Genomic DNA, 18496 nt, shown 5'->3' on the forward strand with positions numbered 1-18496 from the left:
ATTTAGGCTCTCCACCCCCTCCTCCTTCATTTTTTTCTTCTTCAATGGAAAAGTAAAAAGATTCCTCCCTACTAGACTTCTTTATTCACACATCAAAAGTCTACACTTTTCAAGATGTTTTCTATCTGTATTCCTCAAGATTACTTTTAAAATAGTATGCTCAGGATTCTGAATATGTTGCAGAAAAAATATTAACCAACCTCTATTTGCTCTTTGATACAATTATGTTCAAAGCTTATTAGTTCTTTGTAGACAGACTTTTTTTTTAATTTTTTTTATTGGTTGTTCAAAACATTATAAAGCTCTTGACATATCATATTTCATACATTAGATTCAAGTTGGTTATGAACTCCCAATTTTACCCCAAATACAGATTGCAGAATCACATCGGTTACACATCCACATTTTTACATAATGCCCTATTAGTAACTGTTGTATTCTGCTACCTTTCCTATCCTCTACCATCCCCCCTCCCTCCCTTCCCATCTTCTCTCTCTACCCCATCCACTGTAATTCATATCTCTCCTTGTTTATTTTCCCATTCCCCTCACAACCTCTTATATGTAATTTTGTATAACAATGAGGGTCTCCCTCCATTACCATGCAATTTCCCTTTTCTCTCCCTTTCCATCCCACCGACATTTTAAACATTTAAGTGAAAAAAAAAATCCCTGGGTGAAGGGTGGTTCTAAGTCCATATCCAATGAGATCTTGGTGCTTTTTTCTCCCAGCTTCATTCAGATATGGACAGAGGAGATGGATCCATCAAATATATCCTTTCTGGAGAAGGCGCAGGCATAGTGTTTACCATTGACGACACCACTGGTGACATCCATGCCATTCAGAGGCTTGATCGAGAGGAAAGAGCCCAGTACACTTTAAGGGCTCAAGCACTGGACAGGCGGACAGGCCGACCAATGGAGCCAGAGTCAGAGTTTATCATCAAAATACAAGACATCAATGACAATGAGCCCAAGTTCCTAGACGGACCTTATGTTGCCACTGTGCCAGAAATGTCACCAGTGGGTAAGGTGGTGATTCACTAACTTTCACAAACAGCAAATGCATTATGGGGGCAGGTGGTGGGGATGCAGAAAAGGAGACAATGCACAAGGCAGCTCACAAATTACAAAACTGAACCCAAAATGACAACTAAGTCCCTTGGCAGAGAGCAAGCTACTTAGGCATATAATCAGTCACAGTAAATAATAAGAATGAATTGTTTTCCAGCTCTGATTCTTTAAAAACAAAAGAATAGATTGGCACGTACATACATGCATGTGTATGTGTGTGTGTGTGTGTGTGTGTGTATTTGATTCATAAGGGGGAAGCATTTTGCTATTATCAAAAAACAATGAAGACCCAAAGACTGACTGGTTACTAAGAATTTAAACACAATAATTATCATTTTGTAAAACAAGTACAAGGTAGGAGTTAAGGAAGCCTGACCTAGAAAGGGGACTCTGCCTATAAAGCAAACATAATATCTACAAATGCTCTAAGACTGACTCAGGATTGCATCAAGTTTTTAGCAGGTCTCCTTCTTTTCCTCAGGTACTTCTGTTATCCAGGTGACAGCCACAGATGCTGATGACCCGACCTATGGCAACAGTGCCCGGGTGGTGTACAGCATTCTCCAGGGTCAGCCATATTTCTCCGTGGACTCCAAAACAGGTATCTGATTCAAGAGTCAATTCAGAGGTGTTTGCTTTTTTCACAATCCTTTGCAACCACTACTTAGGACAGACCCAACTCTCTTTCTCAAGAATTCTCCAGGGAGTGTGTTAACCAGAAAAGATTTGTTATAAGCTTTAGGATTAAGAGAGCAAACTAGCATTGCCCTGTGGGTGAGAGCAGCAGGATACATACACAGTGTGCAGGGTGGTGAGAAAGGCAAAGTATCTTACTAGCCTCTATAAAGTTCATGGATATATTTATTCCCAGGGGCTAAAGTCTGTTATAACTTTAATAAGATCCAAGAGGACACACACATTCACCTGCACTCACTCTAGAATCATAGACTCTGAAACCAGAAAGAGTCATTGGGGAATGGTCCAGTGCATTGCCATCTACTTAACAGATAAGGAAACTGTGAAATCAAGAACCACATTCATCTGGTTATGGATATGTTCCTTGACATGTGATCTGATATTCTTTCCACTAAACCACCCTGTACTAAAGAGAACACAAGGCCAGAATTAGTTGCTTCTGGGCCAGACAGGTTTTGATGATGGAGGAAAGAGCACATAGGATGTGGCCCTAAAGAAAGACAGATTCTTTATTTTTTATTTATTTATTTATTTTTTTAATTTTTATTGTTGGTTGTTCAAAACATTACATAGTTCTTGATATATCATATTTCACACTTTGATTCAAGTGGGTTATGAACTCCCATTTTTACCCCATATACAGATTGCAGAATCACATCGGTTACACATCCATTGATTTACATATTGCCATATCCATTTTAAAAAAAAAATAAAATATTGCATTAAAATTTAAAAAAAAATATGTTCTTTTGGTAACTGTTCAGACCCAAGCATAATACTAGGAACATCACACACACACACACACACACAAAAAAAAAAAAGGAAAGACAGATTCTGATAGGCAAGTTCTAGTAGGGAAATAAGCAGAGATAAGTGAATGAGTAAGGAGCAATATGGCAGGGAAGGACACATGTGTTGGACAAACCAACAGGATTCCCTTAAATATATTTGAGTTGGGTAGGGTAATTTTTATATCATTATTAGCTTACCCTATGCCAGGTCTTCTCTCTTTTAAAATACTTTCATAAACATTACTATACTTGAGTCTCCCAAAAATCTTGTGAACTAGTGAAATACGTAGGAAGTATTTTACTCCCATTTTACATAGGGCAAAACAGAGACCTAAGAGAAGGAAATGAGTAAAGAAACTTAAGAGTAACAGAGGTAAAGTCAATGCTGAATACTCAAAGTCATCTCTTTTATTTGAAAGAAAAAAATATTTCTATTATTAGCAACCTGATAGAATTTTTTTGCCCAGAAGTCCTAAAAGTAACCAGGCATTCAGAAAACTGTATCATAAAAGCAGAAAACAAAGGAGCATAAATTACTAGAAGGAAAGGAAAAGACCACAGTTAGGGACTTCTGTAAAACAGTTAACTTCAATAATTCTGCTAACAGGGAGAGAGAGAATGAAGGGGTGGCCACAGGGAGGAAAAATACAGGCAGGAGGAGGGTAATGTGTCCTTTATATCCTAAGAAAAATCTTATATTATTTTGACAGCTCCCAGGGGGCATAGTGTTAAGGTCAAAAATACATAAAAAGATAGTTACTGCTGTGCCCATGAGGCATTTAAAATATATATTTTTTAAATATATATATATTTAAAATGTTGTTCTTACTAAATGAATAAATACACTACAGGAGTAAACTGGGGACAGGTGTTTCCCCAATCCCCTCCCTTTTCACGGAAGAGATCCATTTAGCCAAGGGTCATGTCATAAACCTGCAGCAAACATGCCCTTAATCTTTGCCTCCAATGCATAGAAATCAACTTTTCCAAGTTGAAAGGTTAAAAAGGAGATACAACAGTACTGTACATCCTGGCCAGGATCAAAACACATTTCAGTGGATTTCGTTTAGACCCCTCTTCTTAAATGAAACCTTATCATCACACTGCTATGCTGCTACTTACTATCTGGGGAACTTCATTTTCATACAAGGTAAAAATAAACAACTTGCAGAGCATCTTTTATGTCCAAGCTCACAGAATTCAGTGAAGCACAGAGGTAAGAAGAAAATAACAAAACAGAATAAATATATAACAAAAGGAAAATCAAATGAGAATTCCAATACTACTTACAGGTAGTGGGGAGGCAGGAAAAGGCAGAACAGGAGCAAGTTATCTAAAAAGAGTTATTCACATTACAAGGGCTCTAGGGGTTGAAGAGAGAAACAGCTGAATGAGAATTATCTAAAATCACAGATGTGTAGACATATGAGGCTTTGTTTTCTGAACTCAAAGCCCCAGTTTTCTTTGGTGAGACTGAGCAGTCTGAAATCTCCTTGAACTGCAATTCCCCTAGTGGTAAGAGGACCATTGCTGCCATCTCCCGTTCTCTTTTGGTAATGTCACCACCAAAGGAAACTAGCTGTTCTTCTGCTGAAACAGTACATTTGTTGCAGAGAAACTTTTTTGAAGCAGGAATTTTTACCTTGAGTTTCATAAAACAGGTGACATACATCTCAACTCTGGGCATTTACCATGCACAAGGAAGAAACCTAAAAGTGAATCTTTTAAAAACTGCACTTATGGTTTTGTTTTTAAAACAAAGTCATTTCTATCCTGCAGGTGTAATTAGGACAGCGCTCATGAACATGGACAGAGAAGCCAAAGAGTACTATGAAGTGATTATACAAGCCAAGGACATGGGAGGGCAGCTCGGGGGATTAGCTGGGACCACAACAGTCAACATCACCCTCTCGGATGTCAATGATAACCCACCCCGCTTCCCCCAGAGTGAGTACCTAACCAACCAGAACCCATAGGGATGCATCTTTTACAGAAATGCAGGAGAAAGGACAGCATGTTAAATGCAATCATTCTTGGATTTCTTCCCTATACTCATTGTGCAATTCTTTTTTTTTTCTTTTTAGTTATACATGACAGTAGAATCTATTTTGATGTATTTATACAAGCATGGACTATATCTTATTCTAATTAGGATCCCAGTCTCCTGGAAGTACACAACAGTGAGATTCACTGGGGTGTAATCCCATATGTACATAGAAAAGTTGTGTCAGATTCATTCCACTGTCTTTCCTATTCCTAGGCCCCTTTTTCCTTCCCTTCATTCCCCTTTGTCTAATCGAATGAACTGTTCTTCCCCCACCCCTTATTGTGGGTTAACATACACATATCAAAGAGAAAATCAGATCTTTGGTTTGGGGGATTGACTTATTTCACTCAGAATGATAGTTTCCAGATCCATCCATTAACCAGAGAATCTCAAAAAGTCATTATTCTTTTTTTAAGTATTTATTTATTTTATTTATATATGATAGCAGAATGCATTATATTACACATATAGAGCATATATATATATATATATATATATATATATATATATATATGCCAGGTTTCTGTTCTCGCGACTAAAAGGCTCAGGGGTCACTCTAGTTAAACTGGGCTAACTGGGCTGCACGAAATAACCACACAAGAGACACAAATACCTTTTTCTTTGGGGTTGCTGTGACGGCTCCTCTGACCTTAAGGGTCCGCAGAAAAAGAGAGAGAGAGAGAGAGAGAGCACGTGCTGACCCCTTTTATTGAGGAGAAGCTATTCAAATGAGGCAGGGGGTCAGGTTTCAGGGGGCTGAGTCTATCTTCATGATGTCCACTGTCAGCAGGTTGACTGACACCTGGGTAGGCCACACCCAAGGGCACAGTAAGAGGAGGGGACACACACAAGTCACTTCCATGGAAGATTCTATCCTAAACAGGGCAAGGGGTTATATTACAAAGGAACAGGTGAGCATAGCGTCACCCATGGGGCTGTAGCAAGACACACCCATTTCTGTGACTGAGCACCTCAGCACCCAGCTGGGGAGTGTAACTCAGTCACCCGTAAGGTTGGCCTCCCACATATATATATATATATAGTTGTATACAAAGTATACTTACACCAATTCATGTCTTTATACATGTACTTTGGATAATAATGATCATCACATTCCACCATCATTTATAACCCCATGTTCCCTCCCTTCCCTTCCCACCCCTCTGCCCTATATAGAGTTCATCTATTCTTCCCATGTTCCCTCTCCCTATCCCACTATGAATCAGCCTCTTTATATCAGAGAAAACATTCAGCATTTGGTTTTTTGGAATATCTTATCTTTTTGGAATATCTTATCTTCTCTAACTCCTTTATGGCTGAATAAAGAATACCACAATTTCTTTATCCATTCATCTGATGACGGGCATCTAGGTTGGTTCCATAGCTTAGCTACTGTGAATTGTGCTGCTGTATACATTGATGTGGCTATATCACTGAAGTACGCTGATTTTAACTCCTTTAGATACGTACTAAGGAGTATATAACTGGGTCAAATGGTGGTTCCATTCCTGGTATTTTGAGGACTCCCCATATTGCTTTCCAGAACGGTTGCACTAATTTGCAGTCCCACCAACAACGTAAGAGTGTACCCTTTTCCCCACATCCTTACCAACATTTTCTGTTACTTGTATTCTTACTAATTGCCATTCTGGTTGGAGTAAGATGAATTCTCAGTGTAGTTCCATTGTGCAATGCTTACACAACCAGTTTCCTTTTGGGCTTCAGCTTTCCATAGCACTAAAATCTCTGTTCCCCAAACTTTTCATTATTTCCTCCCTATGGAACCTTTTCATACTTTTTTTCCCCAACTGAGGCTATTAAGTTGATGGGTCCTTCACTAAAGAACAATAAAGTGTCATGAAACAGTTTGTGACATGCATATGAGTTGGTTTTTGTTCATAAGAAACTAAGGTGAATAAAGACTTCATAGAAGGATAAGAATTGAACAGAGAACTGAATAATACAAAGGTCTTTAATAGAAAGGAAGGAAAATATTCCAGAATTAGGAAGTCATTCACTCATTCAAGAAATATTGTTCCAGATACTATTCTAGATGAGGGACACGGAGGTGTACAAAAGAAACAAACTCTCTACTCTCCTAGAGCTCATCTGAGTAAAATTCTGCAAGTAAGAAACACATAGATATGTGCATGTGTTTTTTATATATGCCTGAAAATTTTGCTTATGTCATTTTATGCTCAAAACCTCCTAAAACAAAGACCTAATCTTTCAAATGTGTTGGAATTTAAATGAAACCCCACAGAATAATTTTTGAGTAAAAGACATAAAGGAAGGATAATTTGATAGCCATGTACAAGATGGAATGGCAAAATCAGAGACTAGAAGTGGAGGAGGGTCATACATTGCTGGTGGGACTACAAATTGGTACAACCACTCCAGAAAGCAGTATGGAGATTCCTCAGAAAACTTGCAATGAAACCACTATTTAACCTAGCTATCCCACTCCTAGTTTTATAGCCAAAGGACTTAAAATCAACATACTATAGTGATACAGCCACATCAATGTTTATGGTGGCTCAATTCACAATAGTAAACTATGAAACCAACCTAGGTGTCCTTCAACAGATTAATGGGTAAAGAAAACATGGTATGTATATATACAATGGAATATTACTCTACTCGGCCTTAAAGAAGAATGAAATTATGGCATTTGCCGGTAAATGGATGGAACTGGAGAATATTATTCAAAGTGAAATAAGCCAATCCCAAAGAACCAAAGGCTGGATGATTTCCCTGATATGCATATGCTAACTCACAATAAGGGAGATGGGAATAGAGGTATTTTGAATTAGACAGAAGGGAGTGCAGGGAGGAAAGGGGGTAGGAATGACATAGAGTGAATTGGACATTATTACCCTGTGTGCATATGTGATTATACAACCTGTATAACTCTACATCATGTACAACCAGAATGAGAAGTAGTACTCCATTTATATATGACATGTCAAAATGCATTCTACTATCATGTATCTCTAATTAGAACAAATAAAAAACAAGAAGTGGAGGAGTGTGTTACGAGGCTTTCGGAGGGTACAGAGTTGAGCTCATAGGACAGACTATGGAACTAGCAGGAGGCGTGGAGTGGAACAAATATGAAAACACAAACTTCTGCCTTTTGATTTCTTAGCTAAGGGATATGAGGCAGAGGGTGGAGTCAAAAATGAAAACAATGGTTAAAATCTGACAGAAGGATTGTACTGTTGATAGAAATAGAGGATATAAAATGGATCTATCAGCAGGGAAGGAGAGAGACGGATTCAGATTTTGAATATGAAGTGACAGCAGAACAATCAGGCTGAGTGTCCTTCAGAAAGGTGGAAGTATAGAGCGATGACAGTGGATGAAGCCGGGAATGGAGACATGCGTTTGGAAAGTGAATGCCTGAAGGGAGCAAACTGGGGAAGTAAGAGCAGCAGATGCAATTCAGGTGAAAGTCTTAGCCGGGAAATTTTAAAGAATTAAATAAATAAATAAATTGAAAACAGAAAGAGTCAAGTCTGACTATCAGCTGAATAGCTGCACTGTGAATCAGCCAAATAAGTGAACCTTCAATTTTAGCTATATAAATTCAGGAAGAGAGCTCAAATATTTACATCCAACTGGAATACACAAAGTTCCCATGAGCATTCATGCAAGAAAAAGGCAGGATACTAGACAAGCATTTCATATATGGTACAGTAAGCAGGCTACTAAGTTGACTGGGCCTGCAGTACAAAACACAGATCATCATGGAACAGACTGTGGGATATCATATGGGGTGGCTTTTTGTTATTTTGCTGATCCTGAATATTCAGTCTTTATAGCTCAGAATGACTCTCTGCACACATTGAACACTGTAGATTCTTGAGAATCCTTGAACTACTTAACTTCTTAAATTTGAAATTAAACAGGTATCTCTGATAGAAGTACAAAGGACAGAAGAACCAAGTTATTACACACAACACAGCTCAAATGCATATGGATTTGGACATTTTGAGGGATGTAATCTTAAACATGGCAGTTTCACAACAACATAACATAATACAATGCCTACAGGTTTTTGTTGTTTTGTTTTGTAATAATTGATCTTATTTTTTTTAAAATACACAACAGTGGAATGCCTTACAATTCTTATTACACATATAGAGCACAATTTTTCATATCTTTGTATATAAAGTATGTTTACGCCAACTCATGTCTTTAAACATGTACTTTTTGCATTACAATTCTTACTACACATATATACCACAATTTTTCATATCTCTGGTTGTATATAAAGTATGTTGACACCCAATTCGTGTCTTCATACATGTACTTTGGATAATGAAGTCCATCACATTCCACCATCCTTGCTAATCCCCTGCCCCCTCCCTTTCCCTCCCACCCTTCTGCCCTATCTAGAGTTCATCTATTCCTCCCATGCTCCCCCTCCCTACCTCACTATGAGTCAGCCTCCTTATATCAGAGAAAACATTTGGCATTTGTTTTTTGGGGATTGGCTAACTCCACTTAGCACAATGCCTAGAGTTTTAGTCTAGCCCCTTATTTTGGCTCAAGGTCTCAGAAGTTAGTCCATTGTTAGCCAACTCCATAGCTCTGGGCTCAAGATGAAGAACATCATGGCATAAGGGCATAGCTAAGGAAAGCAGCTCAGCAAATGGCAACCAGGAAGCAGAGGTAGAGCTCCACTTATCAGGGACAAAATATAAACCCCAAAATCACACCCCTGTGACCTACCTCCTGCAGCCAGACCCTACCTGCCCAGTTACCACCTAGTTAATCCATAAAAGTGGATTAACCCACTGATTATAACTCTCACAATAAAACCATTTCACCCTTGAATATTCCTGCACTGTCTCACACATGGGCTTTTGAGTATTCAGTCTTTATAGCTCAGAATGACTCTCTGCACACATTGTACACTGTAGATTCTTAAGAATCCTTGAACTACTTAAAAGTGGATTAACCCACTGATTATAACTCTCACAATACAACCATTTCACCCCTGAATATTCCTGCACTGTCTCACACATGGGTTGTATATAAAGTATGTTGACATATCTAAACCATAACAAATTCCTGTATTAGTCAGATTATTCATCTCTGTGACCAAAAGACCTGACAAGAACACCTCTCAAACCAAAATCCTAATGCCATTCTAAAGCATATATTTTGAGTACTCACTATTTCAAATTTCAGTAATAACGGAGAATCTAGGAATAGAGTGGAAGCATGAAATATGTTTCATGAAAGACAAAAGAGAAACATAAGTAATTTAAATTTGTCTCTAAGTAATTTTCACACATTAACTGCTTCCTCTAAGATGGTCGTTACTTTTGGACTTTTTAAAATTTTTACTTTAACTCATCATTAAATATTTCCCCATCTATTTGCTAAACCTAAGTTCAGACAATCTATTTCAAAAATCTATCTGAATGAATTTTTCTAGATGAACTCTTCTGCCTCATTCTTTTGATTCCTCACTGTAGAAATTCTATTTAGTTTTTTTTTCCACAAATATTACCACAGCTGATTGTGAGCTATGACAAAATGACATGCCTCCTCTTTTACACTTAAAACAAGTTCAGTCCCCTTTCACTGAACAATTTATAATGAAATATCAAGATCTCAAGTTATTTATTTCCAATATAATGCATCACATGTAGAAAGTATATGTATATTTTTAAACACAATATAGCTTTCCTGGTGTGGGAGAATGTTGTAGGCAGATGCTGGTTTGTTTTTCTGAAAAGTTCTTCAATAGCAAAGCATAATCCATCAACAACTTTGGAAGTGAATGGAAAGAGATCATAAAATCCATGTGACTGAAAGCTTAGTACAACAAAGATTTCCTGACTCATTTTTGTAAGAAATTGTATCGTTTCTTCTCCTGTGCAAGGTGGAGTGCTGTGAGCTACCTGGGGTGTCAGCCTCCCCAAATTTTTATGGAAAAAAAAAGCCCTTATGCCCCAGGCTTCCCAGACCTTTTGATGCATAAAAGAGATCACATACATATCAAAACTGTGATTATGATTTTGTTTTGTTAGTCAGTCTATAATTGACAAAATAATGAAGCACATCAAAAATGTTGAGCCCCAAAGAAGGTAAGTTAACAAAAATACAACTTCATAGAGATGAAAAGGAACTAACTTTAATTGTAAATCAGAAATGTCAAGTCAAAAAGCAAAGCATCACCACTTCGAGCTTTTTACATATGTGGGGATATTTTTGATCTGGAACAAGAAGACAGGAAACATCAGGGTCTGTCCACGAAGAGGCAGACAGAGGGTCCCAGCTGCAAGAAATGTTGATGAACCCTACAATGGAGCTGGTAGAACTTGCTCTCTGTGGCTGTTCCTCTATAGATCACTGGTCTACATCAGTTCTAGGCAGGTGGTTATAGAGATAGGTACTCAAAACACCAGCTAGGTCATGAAAGAAAATGTGGGCATTTCAAACTAAATAGTCAGCTACTAGGGAGGCTGAGGCAGAAGAATCACAATTTCAAGGCCATCCTTAGCAGCACAGCCCGTCTGGAAATAAAAAATAAAAAGGGCTAGAGATGTGGTTCAGTGGTAAAGCATCCCTGGGTTCAATCCTACCACAAAAGGAAAAGAAAAGAAATGTAAACAGAATAAATATGTACAATTTGTGACATGTGGGTTTTTATTCTGTTTTGTTGTTTTCTTTCTCAAAAGGAATTGACTTAAAAAAAAAAAGGAATTGACTTTTGGGAAATATTTCCATTCATTGTGGAGTACTAAAAGACTAGGAAGCAGCATACTTCCTACCACTCTGTAGGTAGATTCACTAGAATGAGAAATAATTTTGCTTTTATTCTGTCCTGCTTTCAGGGTTATAGTCAAAAAGTTATTTTGCTTCCTCTTTATTGAATATTCAGTATAGGTTATGGTTATACCTGTTTAGCCTCTGAGGACCTCCGTTTTCATCTGATAAAACTGAAGCTTTAATTTTAAACCAAGAAAAAGATATTTTGCACAGAATGCCTGATAAGATGTGATAATGACAAGGCTTTTCATTTATTTATTTTTTTATTTATTTTGTAGTGACAATGCATGTTCTTGCTTTCCTTCACAGAACATTATCAAATGAGTGTGCTGGAATCAGCTCCAATTAGCTCCACTGTGGGAAGAGTGTTTGCCAAGGACTTGGATGAAGGAATCAATGCAGAGATGAAATACACTATTGTGGATGGAGATGGTGCAGATGCCTTTGACATTAACACAGATCCCAATTTCCAAGTTGGTATCATAACTGTGAAGAAGGTAAGCCAACTCCTTTATCCAAATCACTTCATGGATGCTTTATATATGAAATGATTTTCAGAGTTTTTGTACTATGGATAAGTATTTTTTGATTTAGAATATTATAACCAACTTTGTTGTTATAAATCCTCTTGTAAAAGCTCTTTCCTATAATTAAAAACAAACAAACAAACAAACAAATATCCCAGGCATGGTGGTGCTCACCTCTAATCCCAACTACTGGGGAGGCTAAGGTAGGAGAAGTTAGAAACCAACCTGGGCAACATAGAAAAACCTCATCTTACTCCTTGTACCAACATGAAGACGCTGACTGTACCATCATTTTACAGAAAGAGTACCAGATTGTGATAAAAATATATTACAAATATGTCATTTCTCCTACTTAGCCAACTTAAAAATTATTGCAGCTTAATTCTCTAATGATGTTAATGACTTAGTCAATATTTGAATCACACACTTTTTTTTACTGCAGTGTACCATAAATAACAAGCAAATTATAATATTATTTCTAAATCAATAAATAACATACAGGGATTTTTTAACTGCCTCTTGAAGATCTATAAATGCAAATTAAACTTGCAAAAGTCTTATCAAGCCAGGTGCAGAGGCACATGCCTATAATCCCAGTGACTTGGGAGGCTGAAACAGGAGGATCACAATTTCAAGGTCAGCATGAACAACTTAGCAAGACACTGTCTTAAAGTATAAAAATAAAGGACTAGGGCTGTAACTAAGGGGTAAAGGGCCCCTGTGTTCAATTCCCAGTACTGGAAAAAAAAATTAAGTTTTATCAAACATAGCTAGTGAATGTTGTTTTCACTTTAAACTCCTTTGTTTCATGATACGGTACTGTTTTCTGAATATAAACTATTGATTCTTTCTGTGGCATAAGGCACATATGGATAAACTCAGTTGGAAGATATGATGTTTTGTAAAAAATTAAGTTTTAATACCCTACAAATAAGTATCTGATGAAATACATTTAAGAGATTCATTGGTTTGATTCTTCCCTATTTTGAATACATTTTTAAATCCATAACTTATATTATTTATTCAACACATATTACTCACCTACTGTGTACCAGCTATTGTTCCAAACATTCAATGTGGGGAAAAAAATAAAACATTATCCCAGCTACTCAGGAAGCTGAGGCAGAAAAATTCCAGGTTCAAGGCCAGAGTGGATGGACAACTTAGATCAATAAGGAGATATAAGATGACTTCAAATATCTTAAGTAATTGGGATTAACTTCACAGAAAAAATGAGATTTAGGCAAAGACTTCAAGTCAGAGTTGGGCAGGTTAACAGTATAGGTACCCTATAAATGATTTTTGGTGAAAAGTGTCCACTGCCACCATGAAGTGTATGGAATGGGCATGGAAGTATTAAAGAAAGTGTTTCAGGCAAAAAGACAGCTAATGAAAAGGCCCTGAAGTGGGTCCATGCCTAGTGTGTTTCAATAACAGCAAGGGGATTTAAAAGGCTGAGTAAAGGGGGAAACTCTCAGGAGACAAGGTCTGAAAAATAACAAAGGGACTAGATTGTTTTTATACTAATTATGAGAACTTCAGTTTTTACTCTGAGTAAAGTGGGAAACAACTGGAGGATTTTAAGATGTGCAACATGACTAGGCTTTTCTGATAATTACTCTGTACGCTGTGTTTCAGAGGAGAAAAAAAAGGCGGGGGGCAAGGACAGAAACAAGGCAAACAGTTGAGAGGGTACTACAAAAATCCAGGGAAGAGATGGTAGTTGTTGTCCTAGGAGGCAGGATTGGAAATGACGGGAAGAGGTTGGTACATTTTGAAAGTAGGGCCAATAAGATTTCTTAAAAGATTGGATGAGGATATTTTTAAAAAGAGTCAACTGAGCAATAAGATTGGAGCTGCCATTAACTGAGATGGAGAAGTCTACAAGGTAAAGCAGGTGGCAGGGGTGGAAAGTATTGGGATTTCATCTGAATATTACATCTGCAGTGTCTGCTAGATATTCAAGGAAAGAGGGACAGTGGCTTTGGTTATAGGATTGGGAATCTGGAGAAGAACTGTGGGCTAGGAATATGACTTTGAGAGTCATAAGCGTATAGATGGTCAAAGCAAATGAAACAGAATGAGATTCCAAGGGACTGAGTATAGACAGAAAGGGAACAATGAAATGAGCCCTGAGGCACCCAATTCGAAGAAGTCATGAGAAGATCAAGTGCAAGCAAGAAAAAAGAGCAGAGACTAGAAAGGCAGAAGAGAAGTCAAGAAGACAGTGGTGTGAAAGGATCACCAGTAAGAAATGCCCTAGAAAATTAAAGAACACTGAAAATTAACCAGAGACTTTAGGAACATGGAAGTCATTGATGACCCCTACAAAAGCAACAAGAGCATCACTTAAAATGTGGCACAAGTTAACTAACATGTGTTTAATAACTTTATTCTCTCTTGTCTCTTAAACCTGAATTATCAATGCTTTAAAAGGGAAGAAGGGATGAATTTACATCTTGTTCTCAAATTATTTAAGGTGCAAATACAGCAAAGGAACAGACACATTTAGAAATCTTTATAACCAGCACACAATGACCTTGAAACAGCACAAAATGCTGAGATTAACTTATTAATTGTCTCATAATCTGGATATAATTAAAATATTGTAATTTCTTATTTTATTCTCATTCTTTGAGAATAAATAACATGCTAGAATTATAAATGATGACTAAAAGTAATACCTATTGGATATATGACACAGAATTAAGAACATTCTACTATGTGGCTTGCCTCAAGTAAATAAAAACATATTGCTCATCATGATTAGTAACTATAAATGCTCAAAGTCTTGAATAATTATTATTTCTTTAATACAAAAATTCTATTCAAAAATTAAGCAACCAAAAAGATAACTTTGGGGATACTCAATATTTAAAATTTATTATATATCTTAACATAATTCTAAATAATAACTTGTTAAATTATCACAATATAACATACATAATATTACAAGTCACTCATTTTTTAAAAATTAATTAATATTAAAATTTGAGGGACCTCAAAATATCTTTTTTTCAACTCCCTTACCTGAAAAAAGATTATATCTCAAAAGGCAGAATACTATCTTTCTTTGTCATTACCAAAACTATATCTGTGTTTAATCAAAACTAGCACCAATTTGTCCAAGGTCATTTTGATTTGTTTTATGTTATGTGCTGCCAGAAAATGGAATTAAGAAAGAGGTCAATAAGTTAGTTAAATGGACTAGTCATATATAAGAAATATTTAGAGGCTACTGACTGCTTAATCTATACCTCTGGAACAACATTCACTCAAACGTCTGATCTATACCCATCTTCCCAATTTGCCATTTATAATGTCATATAAAATTGAAACAAAAGTTTTGCTCTTGATTTATTTCCCTTAGGCCTATTATTGGTCTCAAAAGCACACACTTTTCCAAAAAGAAAAATTAAACTGAATTGACAGAATTGGATCTTCATAAAACCACACTGATTACTACCCAGTACCCGAGTCTTTTTAGCTTTTAAGTAATCAATCACTTGATTTTCAGTCTCTTAACTTAGATGCTTGAAAAATACAATTTTTGGAATGTTCTTTATTCTAGATGTGAATGATGTTGTATCATTTTCTAGTCTTCAACATGTCTTCCACCTCCTAGTACATAATAAGTAATTGTTGAAAGTCCATTCTCCTCTTAGGCAGGTCACAGTGAAAAAATTCTATATTTCATCAAAACTAATAAGAGACCATGAATTATTACTGTTTTATGTACCCCTTTAAAAAGTTCTTGTCAATTTAAAATGACAAGAATTTTTTTTTGGTGTGGTGGGGGGTGTGATGGGGAACTGAACCCAAGGCCTCACATGCTCTTATTTCTTATTTAATTAGTTGAAGAGCTCTTGTGTATATAACTAAACATATTTGCTTCACTAATATCAGATTTAATCCTTGCTGGTAATTTCTTATTTTATTCTCATTCTTTGAGAATAAATAACATGCTAGAATTATAAATGATGACTAAAAGTAATACCTATTGGGTGTATGACACAGAATTAACAACATTCTCCTACTATGTGGCATGCCTCAATGTCATTCTGCCTAGACAAGTTTTGTTTCAATTCTGAGTCATAACACAATCTTTCTGAAGTAAAGTTCAATGCATGCAGTACCATAAGTATACAAAACTCACCTGAAGTATATAACACAAATGGCTTTAACTAGGTCTGGCTTATACAGGCAATAACAACTACATCCCATCATTTCTTGTTGAGCCCACAGCAACTTTAAGGGGTCATCAGTTGGAGAAGCAATCATATTTCCAAAGTATGAAAATATAAAAAAATGGATCACTTAAAATTATTTATGTATTGTAACATAGGATCCTTACATATACCATCACTCAAACAGTACATGTTAATACTCATACTAGGAAACTTTTTGTACTATCCAATATACCATTTTCTTGCTACATTTTCAGTTTTAGACTTTGCTAAGTATTGAGGAATAAAAATCTAAGTCATTGGCTCCACCCATGAATCTGGGAAAGCAACCTACATAATAAGAAGTATTTGTAATGCAAAACAAGAAAAGCTATAATGAAAGTACAGTAAAATGATATAGAAACAGAAGAGGGAATACCTAATTCTGCTTAATTAATAATCAAAGCTACATTAGTATTTTGTGCTATAATTTTTATGCCTCCACTTTCAAGGAGATAATGACTTTTCATTTTTATGTGCCTCAACTCTAGGAAATTTCTTGAATTTGGAATTGGGGTTCATTATTACTCTTTGGTCTAGCATTATGAATACAGAAATAAACAATTCTTTAATGCTTAGAAAAAAGAACAAAAATTATTGAAGAGGGAAGAGTTAAAATCATCAAATGTGGGCAACGTAAAGCTGAAGTACCTAGAGCAATGTTTTCTTTGAATTTTAAAGGTGTACATGAGGGAGGCAATAACCTAAAATTAACATGTTTTAAAAGAAATTTTGATAATAATTAAAAACTCACCCTAGTCTTTTCAACAAATGGTGCTAGAACAATTAGATACCAAAAATATGAACCTCAATTATACTCATAAAAAAATCAAAAGGGGGCTGGGACTGTGGCTCAGTGGTAATGCACTTGCTGGCATGTGTGAGGTTTGATTCTCAGCACCACATATAAATAAATAAAATAAAGATTTATCAACAACTAAGAAAAAAATTTTTAAAAAGGAAAGAAGTTTAAAAAATCAAATGGATCATACAACTAAATGTAAAAACTAAAACTATAAAATTTATAAAAGGAAACACAGGAAAAAATCTCTATGATCCTGAAAAGGCAAAGTTTTCTTCAAAATGATACTAGAACCCCAGTCTCACAAAAAAAAAAAAATGGTAAGACCTCATCAAAAATTAAAGAGATTCTGTTCTTCAAAAGACTGTTTTGAGAATGAAAGACAAATCACAGAGGGGGTGAAAATATTTGCAAATTCTATGTCTGATAAAGGACCTGAATATGTAAAGAACACTTCAAGAAGGTATATGATGAAAAAAAAAAAAACCTAAAAAAAGAAGGTATATGAAGATGTATCACTGCGCAACCCACAACCAAAATGTAATGCCACTTCACACACACTAGGATGGTTAAAATCAAAATACTGACGAAACTTTTAAGCACTGATAAAGATGTAGAGAAACTGGAATTTTCAAACATTCTTGGAGAAAATAAAAAAGGGTACTACCCTTTTGAAAATTGATTTGAATATCTCTTATAAAGTTAAGAAATTCACTTACCATATAACCCTGCAATTGTAATCCTAAGTATTTACCCAAGTGAAATGAAAACAAGTTCACACAAAAATCTGTATGCAAATATTTACAGAAGCTTTATTCATAATTGTTAGAAATTAGAAGCAACCCAAACATACCTCTAGTGGAAAATGGAGAAATTAACTATTGTACACCCACACAATGGAATACTACTCAGCAATAAAAAAGAATACTTATCATATAATAACTTGGATAATCCCAGATATATCATGCTAAGTGAAAAAAACTACATGCAAATTATGATATACTTGATGACGTCACTTATGTGATATCCTTTTTTCTAGTAATAAATGATTTTTTAAAACTTGTTCTTTTTAGATATACATAATAGAATGTATTTTGACATATTATACATACATGGAGTGTAACTTCCCATTCTTAAGGTTGAACATGATGTGAAGTTACACTGGTTGTCTATTTATATATGAACATAGAAACGTATGCCCAATTCATTCTAATGTCTTTCCTATTCCTATCCACCCTCCCTTCCCCTCATTCCCCATTGACTAATCCAATGAACTTCTATTCTTCCCTCTCTGCCCACTTATTGTGTGTTGGCATCCACATATCAGAGAGAACATTCAGCCTTTGGTACTTTTGGATTGGCTTATTTCACTGAGCATAATAGTCTCCAGTTCCATCTATTTACTGGCAAACACCATAATTTCATTCATCTTTATAGTATATACACACATACACACATATATACATCACATTTCTTCATCCAGTGATCTGTTGAAGGGCACCTGGGTTGGTTCCAAAGCTTAGCTATTGTGTGAGCTGCCATAAA

At 36.0% G+C, this 18496-nt stretch overlaps 1 protein-coding gene across 2 annotated transcripts in view; it reads left to right on the top strand.

Moving 5' to 3' along the window:
* Cdh20 (cadherin 20) overlaps positions 1-18496 on the top strand; it is a 57917-nt gene that overhangs the window by 8185 nt on the left and 31236 nt on the right. For both annotated transcript variants that reach the window (XM_046428191.2, XM_058573855.1), the window contains exons 2-5: positions 732-1026; positions 1555-1674; positions 4340-4507; positions 11706-11893. In XM_046428191.2, the coding sequence (XP_046284147.1) occupies positions 732-1026; positions 1555-1674; positions 4340-4507; positions 11706-11893 (771 nt within the window). The remainder of the gene's footprint in view (positions 1-731; positions 1027-1554; positions 1675-4339; positions 4508-11705; positions 11894-18496) is intronic.

The sequence above is a fragment of the Marmota monax genome, unplaced genomic scaffold (genome assembly GCF_021218885.2).
Source record: "Marmota monax isolate L192 unplaced genomic scaffold, Marmota_monax_Labrador192_F-V1.1 WCK01_AAM20220418_F8-fsc00201, whole genome shotgun sequence".
Lineage (NCBI taxonomy): Eukaryota > Metazoa > Chordata > Mammalia > Rodentia > Sciuridae > Marmota > Marmota monax.